Source organism: Argiope bruennichi, chromosome 8 (genome assembly GCF_947563725.1).
Source record: "Argiope bruennichi chromosome 8, qqArgBrue1.1, whole genome shotgun sequence".
Lineage (NCBI taxonomy): Eukaryota > Metazoa > Arthropoda > Arachnida > Araneae > Araneidae > Argiope > Argiope bruennichi.
This window is the reverse complement of record NC_079158.1, coordinates 129,587,930-129,610,200: the sequence shown is the minus strand read 5'-3', so window position 1 is coordinate 129,610,200 and position 22,271 is coordinate 129,587,930. Positions and strand designations below refer to the sequence as shown.

Below are 22,271 nucleotides of genomic sequence, written 5' to 3'. Positions count from 1 at the left end.
TCGTGTTCGAGTTGGTAACTTTTATTCTAACAATTTTATTCAAGCTGAGGGAGTTCCGCAAGGAAGTGTCCTCAGTGTTACTCTTTTTATTGTGCATCTAAGCCAAATTTTAAATCAGTTGCCTTCATTTGTTCAGGGAACACTTTATGTTGATGATCTGCAGATCTCATGCCAAGGCAGTAACATGACGCTAATAGAGCGACAGCTGCAAAACGCAGTAAATAAATTGGTAGCTTGGTGTGATAATAATGGTCACACTATTTCCCCAGAGAAGAGTAATTGCATTCACTTCTGTCGGAAAAGAAACATTCACCAGGATTCTTGTATTCGAATTAAAAATATTCCGATTCCTGTGGTGAACGAAGTACGGTTCTTGGGAGTGATTCTCGATCGGAAACTCACCTTCCTTCCCCATATATTATATTTGCGGAAGAAGTGTGAGAAATCATTGAATATTTTGAAAGTTCTCTCAAAAACATCTTGGGGGGCCGATCGAACCTCCCTTCTCCGTATTTATCAGGCAATAATTCTCTCCCGGATAGATTATGGATGTATGTTGTATGGTTCCGCCCGCTCATCTGTTTTGCGGCGACTGGATACTGTCCATCATTCTGCATTGCGCATTTGCTCTGGTGCGTTTCGTACGTCTCCAGTTGAAAGCTTATATGTTATGTGTCACCAACTACCACTTTGTTTAAGACGAAAGAAAGTGTCTGCCTTATTTTATTTCCGTACTAAATCTGTTCTCAAACATCCCCTAAGCGATAATTCCTTGCCAGTCGGTCTCCGTCGACTATATAATGCCCGCCCCTCTCACATTTTTCCATTTTGTGAGAGAGCCAGATTGCTCCTGCATGACTTGGAGCTAAATACTGTTCGCGTTAAAGCTGTTGACTTTCTTAGTTTCCCTCCTTGGGATATCCCACAATTTTCATACTTGAATCCTTTCACAGGATTCGACAAATCATTAACTTCTCCTTTTGTTTTCCAACAGCTATTTTTATATCATCGCTATCGGTATTCCTCCTTTGTGCCAATTTTCATGGATGGCTCAAAATCGGATGGTTATGCTGGTTGCGGCATCATACTTCCATCTGATACACTTAGCCACCGTCTGCATAATTGCTGCTCAGTTTTTACTGCCGAGTTGGTAGCAATTTTCTGCGCTATTCAGAAAATTTCATCTTCTACTCAGCGTAAATTTATCATTTACACCGATAGCATGAGTGCTCTGGATACACTATCGCATTACCACATTCGGATGCATCCGATTGCCATTAAAATTTTATTCACCTTGCGACTTTTAAAAAATGATGGGTTAAATATTATTTTCTGTTGGGTACCGAGTCATGTCGGCATCTTGGGGAATGAGAAGGCGGACTTGGCCGCAAAATCTGCAACGAATTTTTTAAGCATGGGAATTCCCTTCTGCGACATTAAAAGGTCCATCTATCACCACATCTGTTCAAACTGGCAAATGTCATGGGATCTGCAGATCCAAAATAAACTACATTTTATAAAAACGGACGTTGTTTCTTGGCCTGTTCATCCTATACGCGAGATGGATGTTAAATTGACTCGTCTCCGTATAGGGCATACGCGCTTCACCCACAAACATCTCATTTTCGGGGAAAATGCGCCTATGTGCAACAGATGCCATGTTAATTTTACTGTTCACCATATCTTAATTGAATGTCCTGCTTTTAATTCGTATCGTGCTCGTTTTTTTAACTCGTCTTCAACATTACAAGACTTGGTGGGTGAAAAATACCACCCAAATATTTTTAAATTCTTACGAGCTATTGGCATTTTTACTTGTATATAATTTTTCTATTATTCTATTTGTGTTGAACATTTTTGTGTTCTTGTTCGTTCTTCTTTGTTTCACATTTTCATGTTTTTAAATGTTCAGATACCAAGATAACCTTTTAAATTATGCAATTTTATCTTTGCACACTTTTTTAAAACACTCATTTGTTGGTTCAGTATATCTTTTATAATTTTACCATTTGATTGGCGCAGTATGGCCAAATGTGGCTTTTGCGCCAGTAAACCTCACAAACCAACCAACCATCAAACATAAGATCGTGATACTTTATCCGTTGCAACGTATCAAATTTATTGTATGCATTAAAAAATAATTGTGGAAAATGATATCTTATTCCTGAGAAACGTTTTCGGATAGGATCATAAATAATTCGAACATTCGGATTCGAAACGTAACGCAAATGCATGAGTTTTTCTACGCCAGTTGGGGTAACGCTATGCAGATTAGAAATTTTTAATTTCCTTTATTCTGTTTTATTTTAATTCAAAAGTACTTCAGAATGAATCTGAAAGATCGATTCATTAACAATGTTTAATTTTAAATGCATCAAACATTAAAAAAATAAATAAAATCGTTTTAAATAATCAGCCGAAAAATCTTAAGCCTAGCCTCATGACTGTTGGGGAAAAAAAAAACTGAAGCCGTACTCATTTGGCGGTGGGAAAAATGAAACGATTTTTTGGCGGGAAAGTTAGTTTTTAATTAATAATTAAAATTCTAATTAAAAATTCAAAAAAAGGGCTATCCTATCTTTTAAGTTAGATCAAACTGCACACGGTGTGCAAATTTGATTAAAATCGGTTAAGTACTTTAGGAGTCCATCGCGGACAAACAACGTGACACGTAATTTATATATATTAAGATAAGATTGGCGGTGGGGAAAATGAAACGATTTTTTTGGCGGGAAAGTTAGTTTTTAATTAATAATTAAAATTCTAATTAAAAATTCAAAAAAAAGGCTATCCTATCTTTTAAGTTAGATCAAACTGCACACGGTGTGCAAATTTGATTAAAATCGGTTAAGTACTTTAGGAGTCCATCGCGGACAAACAACGTGACACGTAATTTATATATATTAAGATAAGATTGGCGGTGGGGAAAATGAAACGATTTTTTGGCGGGAAAGTTAGTTTTTAATTAATAATTAAAATTCTAATTAAAAATTCAAAAAAAGGGCTATCCTATCTTTTAAGTTAGATCAAACTGCACACGGTGTGCAAATTTGATTAAAATCGGTTAAGTACTTTAGGAGTCCATCGCGGACAAACAACGTGACACGTAATTTATATATATTAAGATATACTGTACAATATTTAATTGGCCAGATATTCAGTAATGCTGAAATAACTGGTCGATGCGCCTTATGACTGTAACAAATAAAAATAATTGTCAAAATATTTCTTTGTAATATTCATGATACAAATTTGGCCTGGAAAAATGACTCAAATAATACAGATTATTTAGACTCATAATTAACCATTTGCAACTGGAATTTTTTGAATACCTGCAAATCAAGTTCCTACAGAATATTAAGTACTGTTTTAAAATAAATCACAATTTTTGAAAAATCTCAGTTTTAAGTTTTTCGGGTTAGAATCAAAGCTCTTACTATTTTGCAATCGGATAACGACAAACCGTGGGGTAAACGAATCATTAAAAAGAAAAATCTGAATTTAAAAGCTTTGCAAATACAGTTGCATTGATCTTTTTTACTTATTACTTTTACATTATTTATTGCTTTTGGTGATCAGCACATGTGTTACGTCGAGGTTACTAGCCAATATAAAATTTTTAATTAAATGTTTTCTTCAGCAAAACATCTTGAAATTTCAAATTTTGATAGTCATATAATTCATACTATTGCAGACTCATTGTACCATTCTGTATTGCAGATTTTTTTAATTTTCTGTCAGCTCCTTGACAGTAATTCCTTAATTTAAAACGGGAGTGAATAAACTTCAATTAATGCAAAACCTTTTTTGTTGAAACGAATCAGGCTTATTAAATTTCTAAATACAGGGAATAGAATCATTCAGCAATAAAGTTTTATGTATATACTGAATATTTCTTTTTAATTTTTGAAATGACTTTGAATGATCTCTTATTCAATAAAAATTTCCAAAAATTCCTTCTTATTCTGTAATAATTTTGAAAGTTATGATGGAATACACTTCAAAATCTCATTTTATTTTTAATTCATAATTTAAAAAAATTTTTAGAAAAAAAAAACGAAAAAAAAAAAACATTTTACACGTTTTCATTTTCTAAGATGCATATTCCACTAAGATATATATAGAAGATCTAATAGACGCCACGCACAAACATTCGTCTAAGGTTATAATAAAGATGGACAAGTCTGTGTGTCATTACTTGTCTGGTTGTATTGGTACTTTTCAGACCAGACAATTTGAAATAGAATTACCAAAATCTGCATCTACATACATTGGACAGTGGGAATCATTTCTTTAAAATTTTAATTAATCCTTTCAAGGGACAAGGGAAGTATGCTCATCACCAAATTCAACAATTTTTGAACAAAGTTATGTAAGTTGGCATAAATTCTTACGAATTTTTCAGTAAGGTTTCAATTGTTTATCTCAAATAAAATGAAGTGTCTTGATTTATTTCTTAGTTATTAATTGGAAAAATTAATTAATAAATCAGATTAAACTGATCTAATAAGTTGAATGAATTACTTTTCCTAGGCCAATCTTAATTTTAAAAACATTTTACTCCAACATGACTAGGAAAAAAAGGCCCTTTAAAGGGTTAATAAAAATTATTAAAATTTTAAAGTTCATTCGAAAATATCACAGTAGAAAAATAATTTGTACATTAATTGTGAATTCAATTTTTTTCCCCCACTTTTAATTAAATTAAAAATATTTTAAAAATATATTTTATTTTTGAATTGAAACTAAACGTTTTCATTGTTATCTTTATATTTCATTCCGGCTTTTTACCCATTGATGATGATTTAGTTAAAAGGTTAAAAAGATCTAAGCTAAAAGCAAATTGGTAAAAATTTCTTTACTGAAATACAAATAAACCATGTGGCTGAAGAGAATGCTCCATAATTAGCATCTCAATAAATAAGACACTAAAAGTTCAAGATCTTAATTTTACCTCAAAGAATGAATTTTCTTGGTGATACATTCAAATGTATAAATGACACATTGTATAAATTATATTAGAATAATTTCGTATTTTATCGCTGATAAATGGTAAAATTTTAAATAATTTTTAATTAACAGAAGTTTTAATTAAAATTTTGAGAATTTCCTCTCGAGGTGAACGTTAACAGTTTTCTAATTATTTAATGGCGAAGGGCGTTCGCTCTAAGTCAAACAGTTTGATCTGGAGATCGCCAATTCGAACATTCATATTCATTATAATTAGAGATATTCGCTACTTTAATAGAAATATTCGCAAGCGACCTTCATGTCTGACAACGTTGTTCAAACTAGTTCTGTTTTTAAAAAATGAAAATGTGAGGCTAAAGGTTATTAACCCGGCAGGACGCGCGCGGGGTGTTTTGGCACCCCACACCTGAAAATATTTTTCTACCTTCCCTCCCCATGAACCGAAGTGGTTGGGTCTATCAGTACCTGTTTCCAAGGTCACATTCCACAGATAGTTTAAGTAAACCGCAAATTTGGAACTATTTTTAGACTGTTAGATTGAACTGGGGTGTGCTGACACCCCGTGCGCGCGGTCGTGTTAGAATTTTTCAGTGCAATAGCATGGCTTCCTGCAGTCGTTCAGTTCGGTCTTTTCCTCGTTTGACTTATGATGAAGAAATGGAAAGACTTCGGAAGTTATTAGAAGAGGTTTCCTCAGATGAAGAAACCATTGAAGAAGAAATAGAGGATTCAGATAATGAAGACGTTTTCAGCGAGCACCAGTCTGAATCAGAGGAAGAATGCAGATCTTCAGATGATGAAGTTTGTGAACAAACTAGCTTTTTTGTCGGAAAAGATAAAACTACAAAGTGGCAGAAAGAACCTTTCAGAAATCAGAAACGCATACCTGTACAAAATATAATCAAAAAACTGCCTGGCAATACGCAATTTTCTAAACATGTTACTTCGCCAATCGATGCTTGGAGACTGATATTTGATGATTCAATAATAGAAATGATTGTGAAATGCACTAATACTTATGTAGAAAGTATTTCTGGTAATTTCAAAAGAGAAAGAGATGCAAAACCTTTAGTAAAAGAAGAATTTTGCGCTTTTGTAGGACTATTATATATAGCTGGATTGCACAAATCTTCTCATGTGAATGTTAGAGACTTATGGGCGACAGATGGCACAGGATTAGATATTTTCCGTAAAACTATGAACTATAAGCGATTTCTTTTTATACTTCGTGTCTTGCGATTTGATGATATCAAAACTCGGAATGACAGACGAAAGATTGATAAATTAGCTCCAGTAAGAAACTTGTTTGAACATTTTATCAGGAACTGTCAGAAGTCATATCATGTAGGTGAATACGTAACATTAGATGAAAAACTAGAGTCTTTTCGAGGCAGATGCTCCTTTCGACAGTATATGCCAAAGAAACCAGCAAGATATGGTTTGAAGATATTTGCTTTGGTCGATTCTAGGACATTTTACACCTACAACATGGAAATATATGCAGGTCAGCAGCCAGATGGCCCTTACAAGACAGATAACAGTTCCTGCGAAATAGCTAAACGCTTGCTAGTTCCATTATACAATTCTGGAAGAAATGTCACCACAGATAATTGGTATACCAGTTATGAATTAGCCGAATTTTTACAAAAACAAAAAATTTCTATTGTTGGAACAATACGTAAGAATAGAAAAGTTATCCCGCCTGAATTCGCCTCGCATAAAAATAGAGAAGAATATACAACTCTCTTCGGGTTTCAAAAGAATATAATGATTCTTTCTTACATGACGAAAAAGAATAATTGTGTAAATCTTCTGTCAACCATGCATAATGATAATCACATTGACGAAAGTACAGGAGATTTAAAAAAACCGGAGGTAATAACATTCTATAACATGACGAAAGGAGCAGTAGATGTTGTCGATGAAATGGGAGGATCTTACTCTGTTGCTAGAATATCTAACCGGTGGCCTATGGTGATATTCTTTTCACTGCTAAACATTACTGGAATAAATTCAAGGATCTTGCTGTTATCGACCAAAACCCCACCTGAAAAATTCAGAAACAGGAGGCATTTCTTGAAGGATTTAGCGTTTTCACTTTTAAAACCTCATATGAAATCAAGGCAAAAACAACAAGAGTTTCTGGATGAACCACAAGCAAAAAAGCAAAAATTAAGCTACCGTAGATGCTACTTGTGTCCAAGAGAAAAGGACAAGAAATCAAAAACTACGTGTTTGAAGTGTGAAAAAAATATATGTCGAGAACATTCAGTAATTGAAGCGGTATGTACAAACTGCAAACAATCTAATGTTTCTGATCCATGTACACCCTAATAAGTTTGAAAATTTAATAAATATCACTCTTTTTATTCACAATAATGCGTTAAGTTTCGATTATAGTGAAAATTATAAGCAAAAAAGAAAAAAATCTTTAGAGTCGATATCATTAAAAGTCCCTTCAACAAGAAAAAAAACAAGGTGAGTGTATTCATTATTTTTTTACATGAATTTTTTTTTCTATTAATCGTTTTTAAAGAAAAAGGGTATAATTACTATAAAATTCATTAATTTATAGAATTCCATTGATTTCTTTCGTCTTATGCCATTTATTATGGCTGGGGTGTGCTGACACCCCATGCGCGTCCTCGTGTTGCGTTTCACAGCGCGCGTCCTGCCGGGTTAAGAATAAAGAATTTCAAACTACATGGAAGTGGGAGTTTCCGAATTTTTTTTACTCTCGTGATCAAAAATAAAATAAAACAAAGATCATATCCCGTCTTGTTTGTTAAAAATCACATCCAGTAAACTCGAACTGACCAAACAGGAGAAGAAAATAGTCTAAATGCCAGTTGTACGCATTAAAATTTTTTTAAATGCTAACATATGAGATGAAATTAGATCAATGAGTTAAAATAAGGGCAACAATTTTAAAATTATTTATTCTCACATTTAACTCACACATTCACTCACTTTCAAGTGGATTAAATTACTCAGCATTAAGAGTAAAAATGTCAATATAAACCACTTTCATATAAACAGAATCGTGCGATGTATATATAAGATTGTACAGTGAAATAAGATTAATATTTCGATACAAAAAATAGAACCTTTAAAAACTGCGCTTATATTAACTTTGAAAATATTATTAAAAACCAGAGGAAAAATATAAAAACAATGAAACTTATATCTCTACAATGCTTACATTTTTGTTCGAATTCGTCAAAGAGTGTGAAATTCTATAAGGTTTAAAGAATGAGACAAATATTCAATTTTCATATATAGTTTATTACGTTATAAAAATAAGGATTTAATGTAACGAATACTAATCTTTCCGAAAAATCGCACTTTAATATATTGGTTCTATATATCTCCCCGTTTTGAAATACACTTATTAATGAACACTAAAAAAAATAATTCATTAAAAGTTAAAAAGTTTCGTTCGTTAAGTAAATTCTGTAAATAAGTTTAGTGTCTTATTTTCAAAAATAAGTTGCATAAGCAATGTCAATTCTAAAATCCTTAAATGAAAGCACGCTATAAAAAAGAAACTTGTCAAATTTTAATTATATATTTTTTATTTATTTTTTACATTAACTATTTTCTTATGCTAGAAAGCTTTAAAATCTTATGTTTCAAATTATTAATAATAATACGTTTATGTATGTATTCATTCCAGGTATATATTTTCATACTTTCAATTTTATTCTCGTTATTTAAATTTCATTTTGGATACGTAATTATTATCAAAATCTCAAAAGTAAAGGCTCAGAACGTAAGCGAGATTTTAAAATGCTTAAAAGGGCGCGAGCAGGAAGACATCAATCATATCGTCCACTGATAACGATTCATTTTTCCTTATCTCACATTCCCTTCTCATTATCTCACAGCTTGAGATTGGGGGTAGGGAAAAACTGGAACCCGTAAAAATACGGGCAGTGACAGTTTTAAGGGAGTTTTTGTTTCCGTCTTTTTCCGGGGTTGCCGCTTGGAGGGTTAAAGGAGGCGGGTTTTATCAAAGAAATTTGAAATGTTGTTTTTTCCTTGTCGTTGTTCTTAATTTGTAGTTGTCTTTTTTAATAACAGATTATAAACATTTTAAACAAAGTTTTAAGACGTAGCACTAAACTTTTCATCTAGTTGCGGCGCAGTTTATCCAGAGAATGGATCTTGCGCTAGAAAAATAATCAATCACTCACTCACTCCGATTGAAGAAATCACTCAAGAATTGCAAATACAGGGGGTGAGCCATGTACGGCGTATATCTATACGGAGAGATGGCCAGCTTCTGAACACTAAGCATTTAATTCTGACGTTTACTTCCTCTAAATTACCAGATCACATAAAAGCCGGTTATATGCGCCTTGCTGTCAGACCTTATGTTCCCAATCCATTACGTTGTTTCAAGTGCCAACGCCTCGGGCATTCCAAATCTTCTTGCCGCGGGACTTTGACTTGTGCCCGTTGTGCAGAAGTCGGTCACGACAGTACTGATTGCATTGCTCAAGAGAAGTGTGTGAATTGCAAAGGGGAGCATACTTCTTTCTCTCGGAACTGTTTTGCCTGGAAGCAGGAAAAAGAAATCATTTCAACTAAAGTAAAAAACCAAATATCTTATCAAGAAGCCCGAAAATTAATAAAATCTAAAACTTCTACCGCTGGAAATGATTATGCTTCTGTCGTCAAAAAATTGTCTACCATATCGACCCAATGGGATCTAAATGATCTAAATTCTGGCATTAATTTGAAACAGTCAGACTCTGCACAATCCAATCCAGTCCAATCAAATAATCTTCTAATACCTTCTCCACGCTCTGTTCCCCCAGTTTGTGAAGTCGTTTCTGCTTCACCTGATTTAACTGGTTTTAAACTTGTTACGCACACGAAAAAGGTGAAAAAGGCTTCTCCTGTTAAAACAAAAAATGTTAACACGGCTGAAAAAATTTCAAAATTTTATGTCGTATCGCCTCGTGAAAATCCCAAAATAGCTTCTTCACAAAATACTCCAAATGCTTCTAAAATTTTTTCTCAACCAACTGGTCATGAATGTGAAACTTATGTTCCATCCAGTGAAATGCCACAGGACCTTCATGAATTTAAAACAGTTACATATAAGAAAAAATATAAAGAACACAAGCAAAATTCTGACAATGTATCCAGTTCTAAATTCTGGAAGACTTCACCTCGAGAAGTCTGCCAATCTATGCCAGTCGCTAATTTTAGCTCTTCGACCGTTAAATCCAAATTATATGATAAAATGGATGAAGCCAACTCTGTGACTGAAACTATGTCCACAGATAAATCCAACCAAAACACTAATAGCGAAATAGAATCTGATAATGCAATAATATATAATCCTCATGAAACAATTGATGAAACACCACCTGCTCCGGAACTTTCTACCGATTCCACCACAGTGGACAAAACTGTTTTTAGACAAAGTCTTCAAAAATGTATGGTTCAATGGGTTGACCCAAAAAAATTTTACAGTCAACCTTCAAATACACCTATTCACAAGAAATACTTGAAGAAACATCGAATAAAAGGATTACAATGATTTTTTTCACTTGTTTCCGTAATTTATTGTACATGTCTTTTTATTATGAGAGTTGCACTTTTACCTTTTTAAATTTCATTGATATTTTAATCTTTTGACATTTTGGGAAAAATTTCCTTTCTGGGATGTAATTTGCATTTATTTTTAAGACCACTGTTACTATTCATTATTTGCATTCCATATAATCATATTTCTAATTTTAAATTGTATGACCGAATTGTATTAGACACATTTTTACCATTTGTTTGGCGCAGTATAGCCATTTTTGGCTCTTGCGCCACTAAACCTCAAAATACCATACCATGCCATACCGACCACTACTCTTATTTTACATACATCTCTTCAGGCTGTGGCTGTGCAGGTCCATATACGGTCTTTGGTCACAGCCTGCTGCATCTATCTTCCGCCTCACGGTGTCATCCGTCAGCAAGACCTGGACAATCTAGTAGACCAACTTCCGTCACCCTTCATTTTATTTGGCGACTTCAATGGACATAGTACTTTGTGGGGCTCGGATAGTACCAACTCTCGTGGGCAGCAGATCGAACAGTTTATTGCTAACAACTGTCTCTGTCTGCTCAATAATGACGAGCAAACGTACTTCCATGCGCCCACACGTAGCTTCCACTGTCTTGACCTAGCCTTATGCACTCCCGAACTACTACCGATGTTGAATTTGACAGTAGGGGAGGATCTGCACAATAGCGATCATTTTCCCGCAATAATCTCCCACGCTGATAGTGGCGGTGCGGCTATATGTCCTCCGCGTTTTCTATTCCAGAGGGCAGATTGGACTGCATTCTCACAATTAGCAGTTATCAATGAAGCTATGGTCAGTGATGCAGATATTTCGAAACCGGTACAAAATGTCATTGATAAGATAATGAACGCCGCGAACACCACAATTCCGAAAACATCCTCACGTCTAAGAAAATTTCGTAGACCCTGGTGGAATGAAGCTTGTCGCGACAGTCATAAAAATCAGAAGAAATTCTGGAATCGATTTAGAAGGTACCCTACGACTGAGAATTTTATCGCTTTTAAAAGAGCCAAAGCGCTAGCTCGCCGCATTCGGCGCCGCAGTCAGAGAGAATCATGGACAAAATTTGTCTCATCCATCACATCCACTACTTCCAGTAAACTTTTATGGAAAAAGGTAAAGGCCGCTAATGGTATCTATAACGAAACTTCTATTCCTGTTTTACAAACTGGTAATATGATGTATTCGAACCCATTAGACGTTGCTAACATTCTCGGCAAAGCGTTTGCACAGGTTTCCGCAACTGATTCTTACAGCCCTGAATTTCTGGTAATTAAGAATCGCGCGGAAAAGTTGCGTTTGAACTTTAAAGCACGAGGTACCATTCCATATAATTGTGAATTCCGGATGATTGAATTGGAAATGGCCTTGTCTCAAGTCCATGATACCAGTCCTGGGCCAGATGGAATCACGTATAACATGCTCCCCCATTTGAATACCATTTCCCTTTCCAATCTGTTGCTGCTTTTTAACAGAATATGAACTGAGCAGAAATACCCTTCACAATGGCGTGAAGCTATTGTGATTCCTATCTTAAAGCCCGGCAAAGAACCATCTGTCCCTCTGAACTACAGACCGATTGCTCTTACAAACTGCCTCTGTAAGACCTTCGAGCGCATGGTCAATGCTCGTCTAACTTTCGAACTAGAGAAACAAGAATGCATCTCCCCGTTGCAGAGTGGTTTCCGTAGAGGTCGCTCTACTTTTGACAACCTAGTATTACTGGAAACCCAAATACGCAATGGCTTTGTGAGAAGAAACCACCTAGTTTCCATATTTTTTGACATTGAGAAGGCATACGACCGTACATGGCGCTACGGCATACGTTCAACCCTTTTTAATCTAGGTTTTAGGGGTAACTTACCCATATTTTTACAAAACTTTTTATCAAGACGTACTTTTCGTGTTCGAATTGGCAACTTTTACTCTAATCATTTTATTCAAGCTGAGGGAGTTCCACAAGGAAGTGTCCTCAGTGTCACACTTTTTATTATTCATCTGAGCCAGATCTTAAATGGGCACGCAACAATGGGCACGCAATCTCATCTGAGAAGAGTAGATGCGTTCACTTCTGCCGGAAGAGAATCATTCATCCGGATCCGAATATTTACATTAGAAATATACATATCCCAGTGGTGAGTGAAATACAGTTCTTGGGCGTAATTTTCGATCGGAAGCTCACGTTCCTTCCGCATATTTTACATTTGCGGATGAGTTGTGAGAAAATGTTAAATATTTTGAGGGTACTTTCCAGAACATCCTGGGGTGCCGATCGGACCTCCCTACTCCGTATTTATGATGCAATCGTCCTTTCGCGCATTGACTACGGGTGTATGGTGTATGGTTCAGCACGATCATCTGTCTTACGGCGGCTGGATACTGTACACCATTCTGCTTTAACCCTCTGAGGGTTCCACACGTATTTCGACGTAGCCCCATAGATGTCTTTAAAGTGAACCGCACGGATTTTAACGTAGGGTAACGAACGATGCAGATTCGTTTTGCACTGAAAATCACGTAGGGGTGTTACTGCACCGCAGATGGTGTCGACGTATTTTAACGTATTTCTTTCCCCCTACCAGTTTCGACATCTTGATGAATTGGAGGGGGGACAACACAATGAAGTTTTACGGCCATTTAAGGAAGTCACAGGATCTGAGAGCCCGAAGATTCCTTTAGGCATGGGGCATTGTGATGGTGCCGGGGTTATGGAGGAATGAGGGGTGAAAAAGGAAAGGGCTCGCCCAAGAAAAGAGGAACAGGAATTTTTCCCCAATTGTGTCTCCCATAATGGCTCTATGTGAACTTAAATTTAAATTGCATTTTGTCTCAATAGTTTTTGTTTGATATCGATAGGGATAGGATTTCTTTGATCTAAGCGTTGCCTCAAAGTTCCATTGAGTTATTTTTTTCTTAATGCAGTTTTATGCTTACTTGTGATTAAACATCACATTGAAGTACTAGCAACTCGAAAGGGATATATTTGAAAAATTGCCATCAATATATAGTTAAAATATTAAATATATTTTGCATTCTTAGTTCAACTGTTATTATGATTCAAATTTATATTTTTATGCTAATCTATACCTCCAATTATTTTTCACGAAGTAAACAGATGCAAATGAATTTTATGTTTTTAAGCAGTCTAAATTTCACAGAATATAATAAAATATATTATTATATTGTTTCTCTTATCTTGTAAAAATTTGGAATAATGTGTCATTTTTTATAATGCGACTCCTTTTCAAAGTTTTTTTTAAAGAACTGAATAGAATAATTTCATTCAAATTCATAAAAGAAACAAAAACATTTTTTTAAGAATTATGTCTATTCAGAAAATTATTAATATTTAGTCTTAATATACCTTGATGTAGATGAAAGCAAATAGTAAAATAAATTTAATTCAGGGTTTGATTTATTTTGTTAGGAATATTAAGAAACGAATCGCATTGTAAAAGTCTTAACATTGTAAACTATCTGAAGATATTTTTTCAACAGTTTATCAAAGAAGATATATTTCTTAGATAAAATTATAGATCTCTAAAACACTTCTAAAAAAATAAGTAGGTAGTTCAAAAATTCTGTTCTTATTTTACAAATCTTTGAAGCAGTATTTTTTTTTTTTTTTGTAGATAAGTTAATGAGCATTCTTCAATATAGAATAAAATCTGAGTGGATAAATGAGATAACTTTTGGTGAATCTTGTGCTAAGTACAGAATGAGTTTTAACTATACGTTTTTAAGGATGTTCTAATACAAAATGGTGCAGATAAATTCCTGAATGGTGCATGGATAATAAATTATTTTTGAATATTCAAAAGCTTAGCATTCATAGTTATGCCTTGAAATCACAACCTGCTATTTTCTCCTATCAAATAAATGACTTTGCATTACTTTATTCAGATTTTGTTACTGATGCTGGTGTTACTTATGGAAGAAAACTTCATAAACTGCACACTAATGCAGGATCGACCTTAAAGGTTGTTGGGCCCAAACAGGAAAACAATTATTATTATTAAAAGCAATCCAAGGTTTACAATCAAGGTAAAGATCAATGGTAGCATCAGCATTCTTACTTTTTCCTATTCATCTGCTTATGCAGTGTAGCGCTATCCATATTTCTTAGCACATTTTGAATAGAATCAAGTATGAATTTGGTGCGTCTTCCTATCCTTTCAGACTGGAGCAAAAATTCGACACATTCGCAATAACGATATCAAACCAACTCACCAAACTTCATTTATCTATATTGTATGTGTGCGTGTGATTTCAAATAATTATTTAAACACTCATGTGTAATAAATCCTTTGTCAGAATACATTTAAAAAAATTAATACAAATCTACATTTTGATAAAATTGCATGATACATTTAATTTATCTCGATGCTTCCGTTTTGGGATATCATGTACATGCATACATGACTTTTACATACAGATTTCTCATCAGTCAGTTTATCTAATATTTGAAGATAAGATTACATATAAATTAATTACAATTAATTATAAAAAGGTTGCTATATGTTGATTTACGATAAAGAAAGAAATCGTTTCTCAAATTCTTTGACTGGAATGATTCCTAGTGAATGTTCAGCCTTTTTAACCTAAGCTATTGAATGGGGAGGTTAAAAAAAAGTTAATAAAGGGTTTTAAAGGGTTGAAAAAAGGGATTAAGCCATATCCAGTATGCTATATTAAACTGAAATTTAAGAAACAATTGTTTATTTTTTAAACCAATTATATAAATAATATTGTCAATCATATATTAATTTTCCTTTTATATGAGGGCTAATGACTATTTATATATCATCAATGATCACCTATCATATATATATATATATATATATATATATATATATATATATATATATAATATCTTCTCAGTATATTCAGTTGATACGTCTATGGCGGAATTACTTCCAAAACTTTTTGGTATTCTACTTGCCCCAGTCATTCGACCAAATCTGTCAATTTATATTTCATAATAAAACCATTGGCCATTAGATATATCATCAATGATCGTCTGCTCTATATAATTTTTCAATTTCGAAAGAAGAAAAAAAAGCCTTTTTTTAATGTATTTTCATTTTGAAATAAATAAATTCTTTCTTTCCACTATTTGGCTGCATGATTCATCAACAATTCAATCAAGTTTATTAATTTTTTCTACCGCTTGGAGATATATTTGATAAATTATAAAAATAAAATATGAAGCGTTGTGGATGGGTACAATTTGTTTCAAACATTTTTTTTTTTTTTTTTTTGTAACCATGTTTCTCTGCGCGCTGGGGAACGTGAATACAGAATTTCTGCGAAACATGCGAATAACTTTGTATAATAAATTTTACGAAAATCAGTTCTGTGATACTTGAAGTTTATAAATATTTTACTGAAGCAGATATGTATTGTAATGCTTAAAACTAGTTAAATGAATATTATAATTCGGTATAACTATACTGCATAATATTTTAATTATTCTAATAATTTATATATTAAAAATTTTCTGTTCTTTATATAATATATATTATAAAGTGACAAAAGAAAGCGACAGGAATTTGAGGTTGAGTTTTGAGGTTGAAATGGATTTCTCTTCATGATTCCTCTATGAGCTTATACTGCGGCCATGAATTTATACTTTTGTTCCTTTTGCTTGGCTCCTTTTTAGTATTGGTTTCTATATATGTATTTCCTCTTTAAAAAATTAAAATTACTGAATTTGTGTATTTTAGTAATGCGTTTATTATTCTTGTTGTCACGTGAAGTATTTCCTTTTAAAATATTTTCATTCTATTACTTTTTTTAATGGATTTTGCTGTTGAATTCTGTTCATAATTGTCCTTATTGTGAGGATATAGAAACAAAGCAAGAATAAGCAACACATTGAAAATATTTAAAAAGTATATCAACTTTTTTTTATTGAAATGGCTGTTATTTAATTATATAAAGTTTTTATAAAGTAAAATGCGTTTTCCTGTATTAAATCCAACATCCTACACAATTGTGAAAAAGATTTCAATTTTTGGTTAGTTCTTTTGGAAGTTATCAAGAAGTACAGTAAGTAAAATGTTCTGTTGAGTAAAATGTTGAGTTGAGTAAAATGTTCGGTCTGTAGAAAAACGGCGGCCCAAACTCATAGCGACACGGGTGGCATTTGAATCCTTATAGTGTGATACTAGCCTTAGGGCCACACGGATGGTTAATCGCGAGATGGTCTTTCTGATTTAAAGGGGGGGGGGATCCATAAATCAATGGAATAGCTTACAAATTAGAAAGTAACTGCTTTATAAAGGCTTTTTTTTTATCAAGATTTAATTTGATAAGTTTGTGAAATTAAGTCAGTAGATGTAATCGTTTAAACACTATTATTAATTTTCGACAAAAAATATGATTAAAAACTAAAATCAACTTTTGATAATAATATGACGTGATGTTCTAAGACTGGGCATATTTTGTAAGTATCAAATTTCGAGAATCTGTGAATTATTCTTTTCAATAACGAAATACAAAGAGTGATTATTTAGTTATGGTAAAAGATAGCTTCATACTTAATGAACTAAGGTATGCGATTAATATATTCCTTCTAATATTGAATGTGTTTATTTACTAAATGCGATCTTCAGATTTATTTTGAATTGCTCTGAATAATCATATCATAAATCACCATAGCACTCATGACATAAATCATCATAAAACAGATTTCAAAACAAACATCATAATATTGATTTATTTAGAGGAAATAACAGGAGATGTAAATGTTATTTATGATTTCCAGGTATGTTAATTGTTGTAATATAATTTAGAATACGGTTTATTAAGTTATAATCAAAATAAGAAGTGTTTACGTCCTACGCGTAACTACTAAACCTTTTTTTACTAATTAAAAAAAAAAGAAAGAAAAGAAAAAAACTTTATTTTTGTGTATTTCAAAACCGATTCAAGGCTAATGTCAATGATTTTGGATACAAGGCTACTTTCATAAATGAAAGTAATTGCTTACACCGGTAATTACTTCTAAATAAGGAACCAGTTACCTCTTACGCTGGTTTTCGAGAGTTTTCACACTATGCTGTCAAATATTTGTAAAATTTATACATCCCAATTTCACTGAAATACGAATATCACTATTTCTTCACTAAATCCATTTACTTATATAGTTTGATATTTTTACAATGTCTATGGAGGTAATCAACAAAAGTAAAATCAACTTTTCTAGTAAGCAATTAAAACTTCCAAACTTTGTTTCAAATACAGTTCTAAGACATAAAATTTCTTAATTCAATTGTGGAATTGTTGCGGTTCCTACCAAAGCAAGACGCTTATTCTTTTATTGAATCCATCGTCATGAATTATTGTTAAAAAAAATGTTTTCGGTGATTGTTATCTTCACTCCTAGCGATCATTAGAAAGAGAAAGAAAATGGAATGTTGCAAAGATACGTTAAGGCAACATATGCTTTACAAGTTTAATTTTACATATTTAAATCATCAATTACTTTTCCACAGTAAATTTTATAAAAATATGTAATCACAATTGAAACTTTTGTCATTTAAATTTTTTTTTGATAAAACTAGCAGAAATAGCAATGAATAAATAGTGTTTTCTTTTTTAGAGTGCACGAAAATTAGAAAATTATTACGTCCATTGTATTTTTTTAAAGAACATCATAAATGTATCGAAATTTACGAGGAATGAAATACTCCTGTATAATATTTTAAAAGAATCATTTGTTTGTTCCTTTGAATATTTTTGAAGATAGCAATTTCTTTGAATATGCACACAAAATAGTGAAAAAAGGTGGGAAAAAAATAGCAAAAAAAAGTCGATAATTTTAATAAATTTCTAAAACATTTTAAAATCAATAGAACAGTCTATAATTTCAAAAATAAATTTTAAATAAGGTCATTTAATCTGCATTTACCCTGATATATTTGATGAGGTTTTAATTGAAATTTTCATTATTTTGAAACATTTAAAAGCGAATATGCCATTATTTTTCAATAAAAAAATGTTTAAAAAAAGTATTGAACTTTAAAAAAATTGATGTGATATATTTTAGAGCCTGGGTCATTAATACATAAATAGCAAATCATATGGCTCTAGATTTGTATATTTTTTAAGCTACTCAATCAATTTGCTGATTTGCATATTTTATTATAATAGAAGATAATGCTATTTTAATGATAAATCGGTTTTATATTGTTATTTATACACATCTGATTGACATAACTATTTGTGATTAGTCCTAATTTTAGACAAATGCTATTCAAATACTGATTACTCAGTAAAAAATATTACAATGATTTATTTGAAAGAATAATAAAGGAATATGAATGGAATTTGAATCCTCATTAATTACTTATTTTATATATATATAGTGAGACCGATGAGAGTTTCTGTGCTTAAAATACCTAGCAAAAATTAAGAGAAAACCCTTCTGTTTATATTTGCTCTGTACAACTTTTTACAGAGCGATATTATCTACTATCGGGGTTAAAAAGCAACAAAACTGGATCCCCATACACTATTCCTAGAAACCATCTGACTTTTCTAGCCATAAACGAAAGCTATAAGATCTGACATGAATGAGCGGTAATTTGCGCATACCCCAGGGTTTGTAGACCACCCGTGAAGAAGAAGAGGGGAAAGAAAAAAGTGCTCGCGCTTGCTGTACATTTCTTTAGGAAAACCGAAACGATTGTGAGAGAGAATACTAGTCAAGTTTCCCCTCAGGGGCTCACCTACTATAGGTGAGTACGGGTGTCCCAATCCCGAGGTTCCCAGGGACCTTTACTCCCTTTAGGTTTACTCTCCTCTGCGCCTTCTGCTTTCTGCTTTGTTTTTTCTTTCCCTCGACGGCAAGCGAGGGAGCTCTCCATGAGAAGCTGTCGCCGCTCTGTTTGCTTCTTGCTTCTCATGGACAGCCAAAAACCCCACGTGTATGCCGTGCGTGGCGACCCATTAGACGGGTGGTACATTTCGGTCCCCGGTGTATCAATCGGCTGGTATCCCAGCCATTTGGCTGGTCTGCTCAAGGGGATCAAGCGAAGGGGTCACCTTCTGGGGCTCTGCGTTAAGGGTGGTAGACGTTCCTGGAAGTGGCCCTTAGCGTATAGGTACCGGCTAGCGCCAGGGTGGATACTGAGGCTGGGAATGCCCAGAGCCAGCAATTGCCTTCCCTAGTTGGGCTCCGTGGTGGGCGGTGCCGTCGGTTCCCGAATTTGAATCCGTCTTTGTATGGGCTTTTTCACAAACGTCACCGAAGCAACATCAAATTCTCGTTATTTTATTATGCATACTGATGAAACTTTTCATGCGCTTTCTCCATTCCTTGTACATAAATTGATTCTATCTACCATTGGTGAAGTATCAGATATTAAGAAAACGCGTTCTGGCGATCTCCTTATTCAAACGAAATCAAAAAAGCAAGCAGATACTCTGAGTAAACTTACTACCTTAGGTTCATGGCCAATAAAAGTATCTCTTCACAAGACATTGAATTTCTCACGGGCGGTTGTCTCGGAACAATCTCTTGTACAACACTCTGACACAGAATTAGTGAAAGAATTACGATCCCAGGGGGTCTGCGCCGCTCGTCGCATTCATGTTCGACGTGACGGACGTTTAATTCCCACAAAGCATGTTGTTCTTACATTTGAAACGCCTGTTCTACCAAAATTCATACGTGCTGGATATTTGCGGTGTAACATTCGTCCATACATACCTAATCCTCTGAGATGTTACCAGTGTCAGAGGTATGGTCACTCTCGGCAATCATGTCGTGGTAAAATGGTATGTGGTAAATGTTCTTCATTGGATCATGAAACTAACACATGCGATTCAGAAATATTGAAATGCCCTAACTGTGCATGCGCTCATGCAGCATCTTCTAAATTTTGCCCTAAATGGCAAATGGAAAAAGAAATCCTAGCCATTAAAATAAAAAACAACATAACCTTTAAAGAAGCCCGCCAAATAGTCAATGATAGAATGCCTAAGTCTGGTGTATCGTATTCCTCTCTTTTGAAATCAAAACCAGAAAACACTAATGTCGGTTCAACTCAAACCGAAGAATTATTAACGAAAATTGTTTGCCCTCCTCTCAAAAAATTACAACCTTTAAAAGCAAATGTAACACAGACGAAAAAACTTCCAACTAAAACTGACTATTATGCATCTAAACTTGCAACCCCTGTACATACTAGTTCCAGTTGTACTTCACCTGTTGCAGCTGTTGCTCTACATACAGACCCTGAAGTATGCAGTAATAACAAACCGACGAAAGAACTCCGAAAAAAATTAAAATCTTCTGGTATTACCAATCAACTTCCGCCTGATGAACTTTTATCTATTAATCCATCCTCTTCAGACCTCTCTGAAATGGATATGGAACCTTCTACGCAGCTCGATGATGTTACTGCAGGCAAAGTTAAGAAAAAATCTCAACGTAAACGCTGATTTTATGGCCACACTTATTTCATGGAACTGTCGTGGCTTTCGCAATAAATTGCACCAAATCAAGGACTTTATTAACAATTTTCACCCTGTCTGCATGGCATTTCAAGAGACATACTTAAAATCAAGCGACCCAGCAAAAATTAAACGCTATAGTTTGATTCGAAGAGATGGTAACTCTGATAGAGCATCGGGAGGTGTTGCTCTCCTCGTCTCGCATGACCACCCCACATCTATAATCCCACTTCACACACAACTGCAAGCGGTTGCGATTCGTACTGCGATTCCGCGCTTAATTACAGTTTGTTCTCTTTACTTGCCTCCTAATTCCGCCATTGATAAACATGAACTTGATAGATTAGTTTCTGAATTGCCAGCACCGTTCATAATAATAGGTGATTTTAACGCTCATAGTCCTGTTTGGGGTAGTAATAGCACGAATCCTCGTGGAAGACAAATTGAGGAATTTATTTCTGATCACTCTCTTTGTCTTTTGAATAATGGTGACTATACCCACTTTCATTTGGGTAGTAAAACTTTCCATTGTTTAGATCTTGCTCTCTGTTCAGCCCCTATTGCTCCGTTTTTCACTTTTCGAGTGGGGAATGACTTATGTGAAAGTGATCATTTCCCAATTTTCCTCACTCAAGTTAATATACCTGTCATGGTACCACAACGACCTAAACGTTATATTTTTGATAAAGCTGATTGGACGAGTTTCACTAGCAGGGCCAAAATATCAAGGGATATGGTGGAACATCCAGACCTTGATGTTGTTGTCAATAATGTGACCTCTTCAATACTCAGAGCAGCAGATGAAACAATTCCGAAATCGGGCACTGCTTTCCCTAAATTTCGGAAACCTTGGTGGAATAGTCAGTGCACAGAAACGCGCAGGAATCAACAAATTGCATGGAATAAGTTCCGAAGACGGCCATCTACGGAAAATTTTATTTTATTTCAAAAAGCTAAAGCTATAGCTAGACGTACTCGGCGCCAAGCCCAACGGAATTCCTGGATTAAACTTGCATCCAATATTAATTCTTCTGTATCAGTGACAGAAATGTGGAATCTAGTAAAAAAGGCGTGTGGAATTTATTCTGAATATCCTGTATCCTATTTAAAAGTGAAGGATCGGGAAATTTGTGACTTACAGGAAATGACTAATATTTTAGCAGAAACATTTGCATCTGTATGCGCAGCACAAAACTATACAGAACCATTTCTGTCATATAAGAACACAACAGAAAAAATTCC

General features: G+C 33.9%; 1 protein-coding gene across 1 annotated transcript; it reads left to right on the top strand.

Annotated features, from left to right (window-relative positions):
- Positions 1-19,850: 19,850 nt before the first annotated feature.
- Positions 19,851-21,017, top strand: LOC129980785 (uncharacterized). Its single transcript, XM_056091169.1, has one exon. It carries the CDS (start codon positions 19,851-19,853, stop codon positions 21,015-21,017), a length of 1,167 nt encoding a protein of 388 aa, XP_055947144.1.
- The last annotated feature ends 1,254 nt before the right edge of the window (positions 21,018-22,271 follow it).

Coding starts and splice junctions, on each gene's coding strand:
- LOC129980785 (XM_056091169.1), top strand. CDS start 19,851: ATGCATACTGATGAAACTTTTCATGCGCTTTCTCCATTCCTTGTACAT.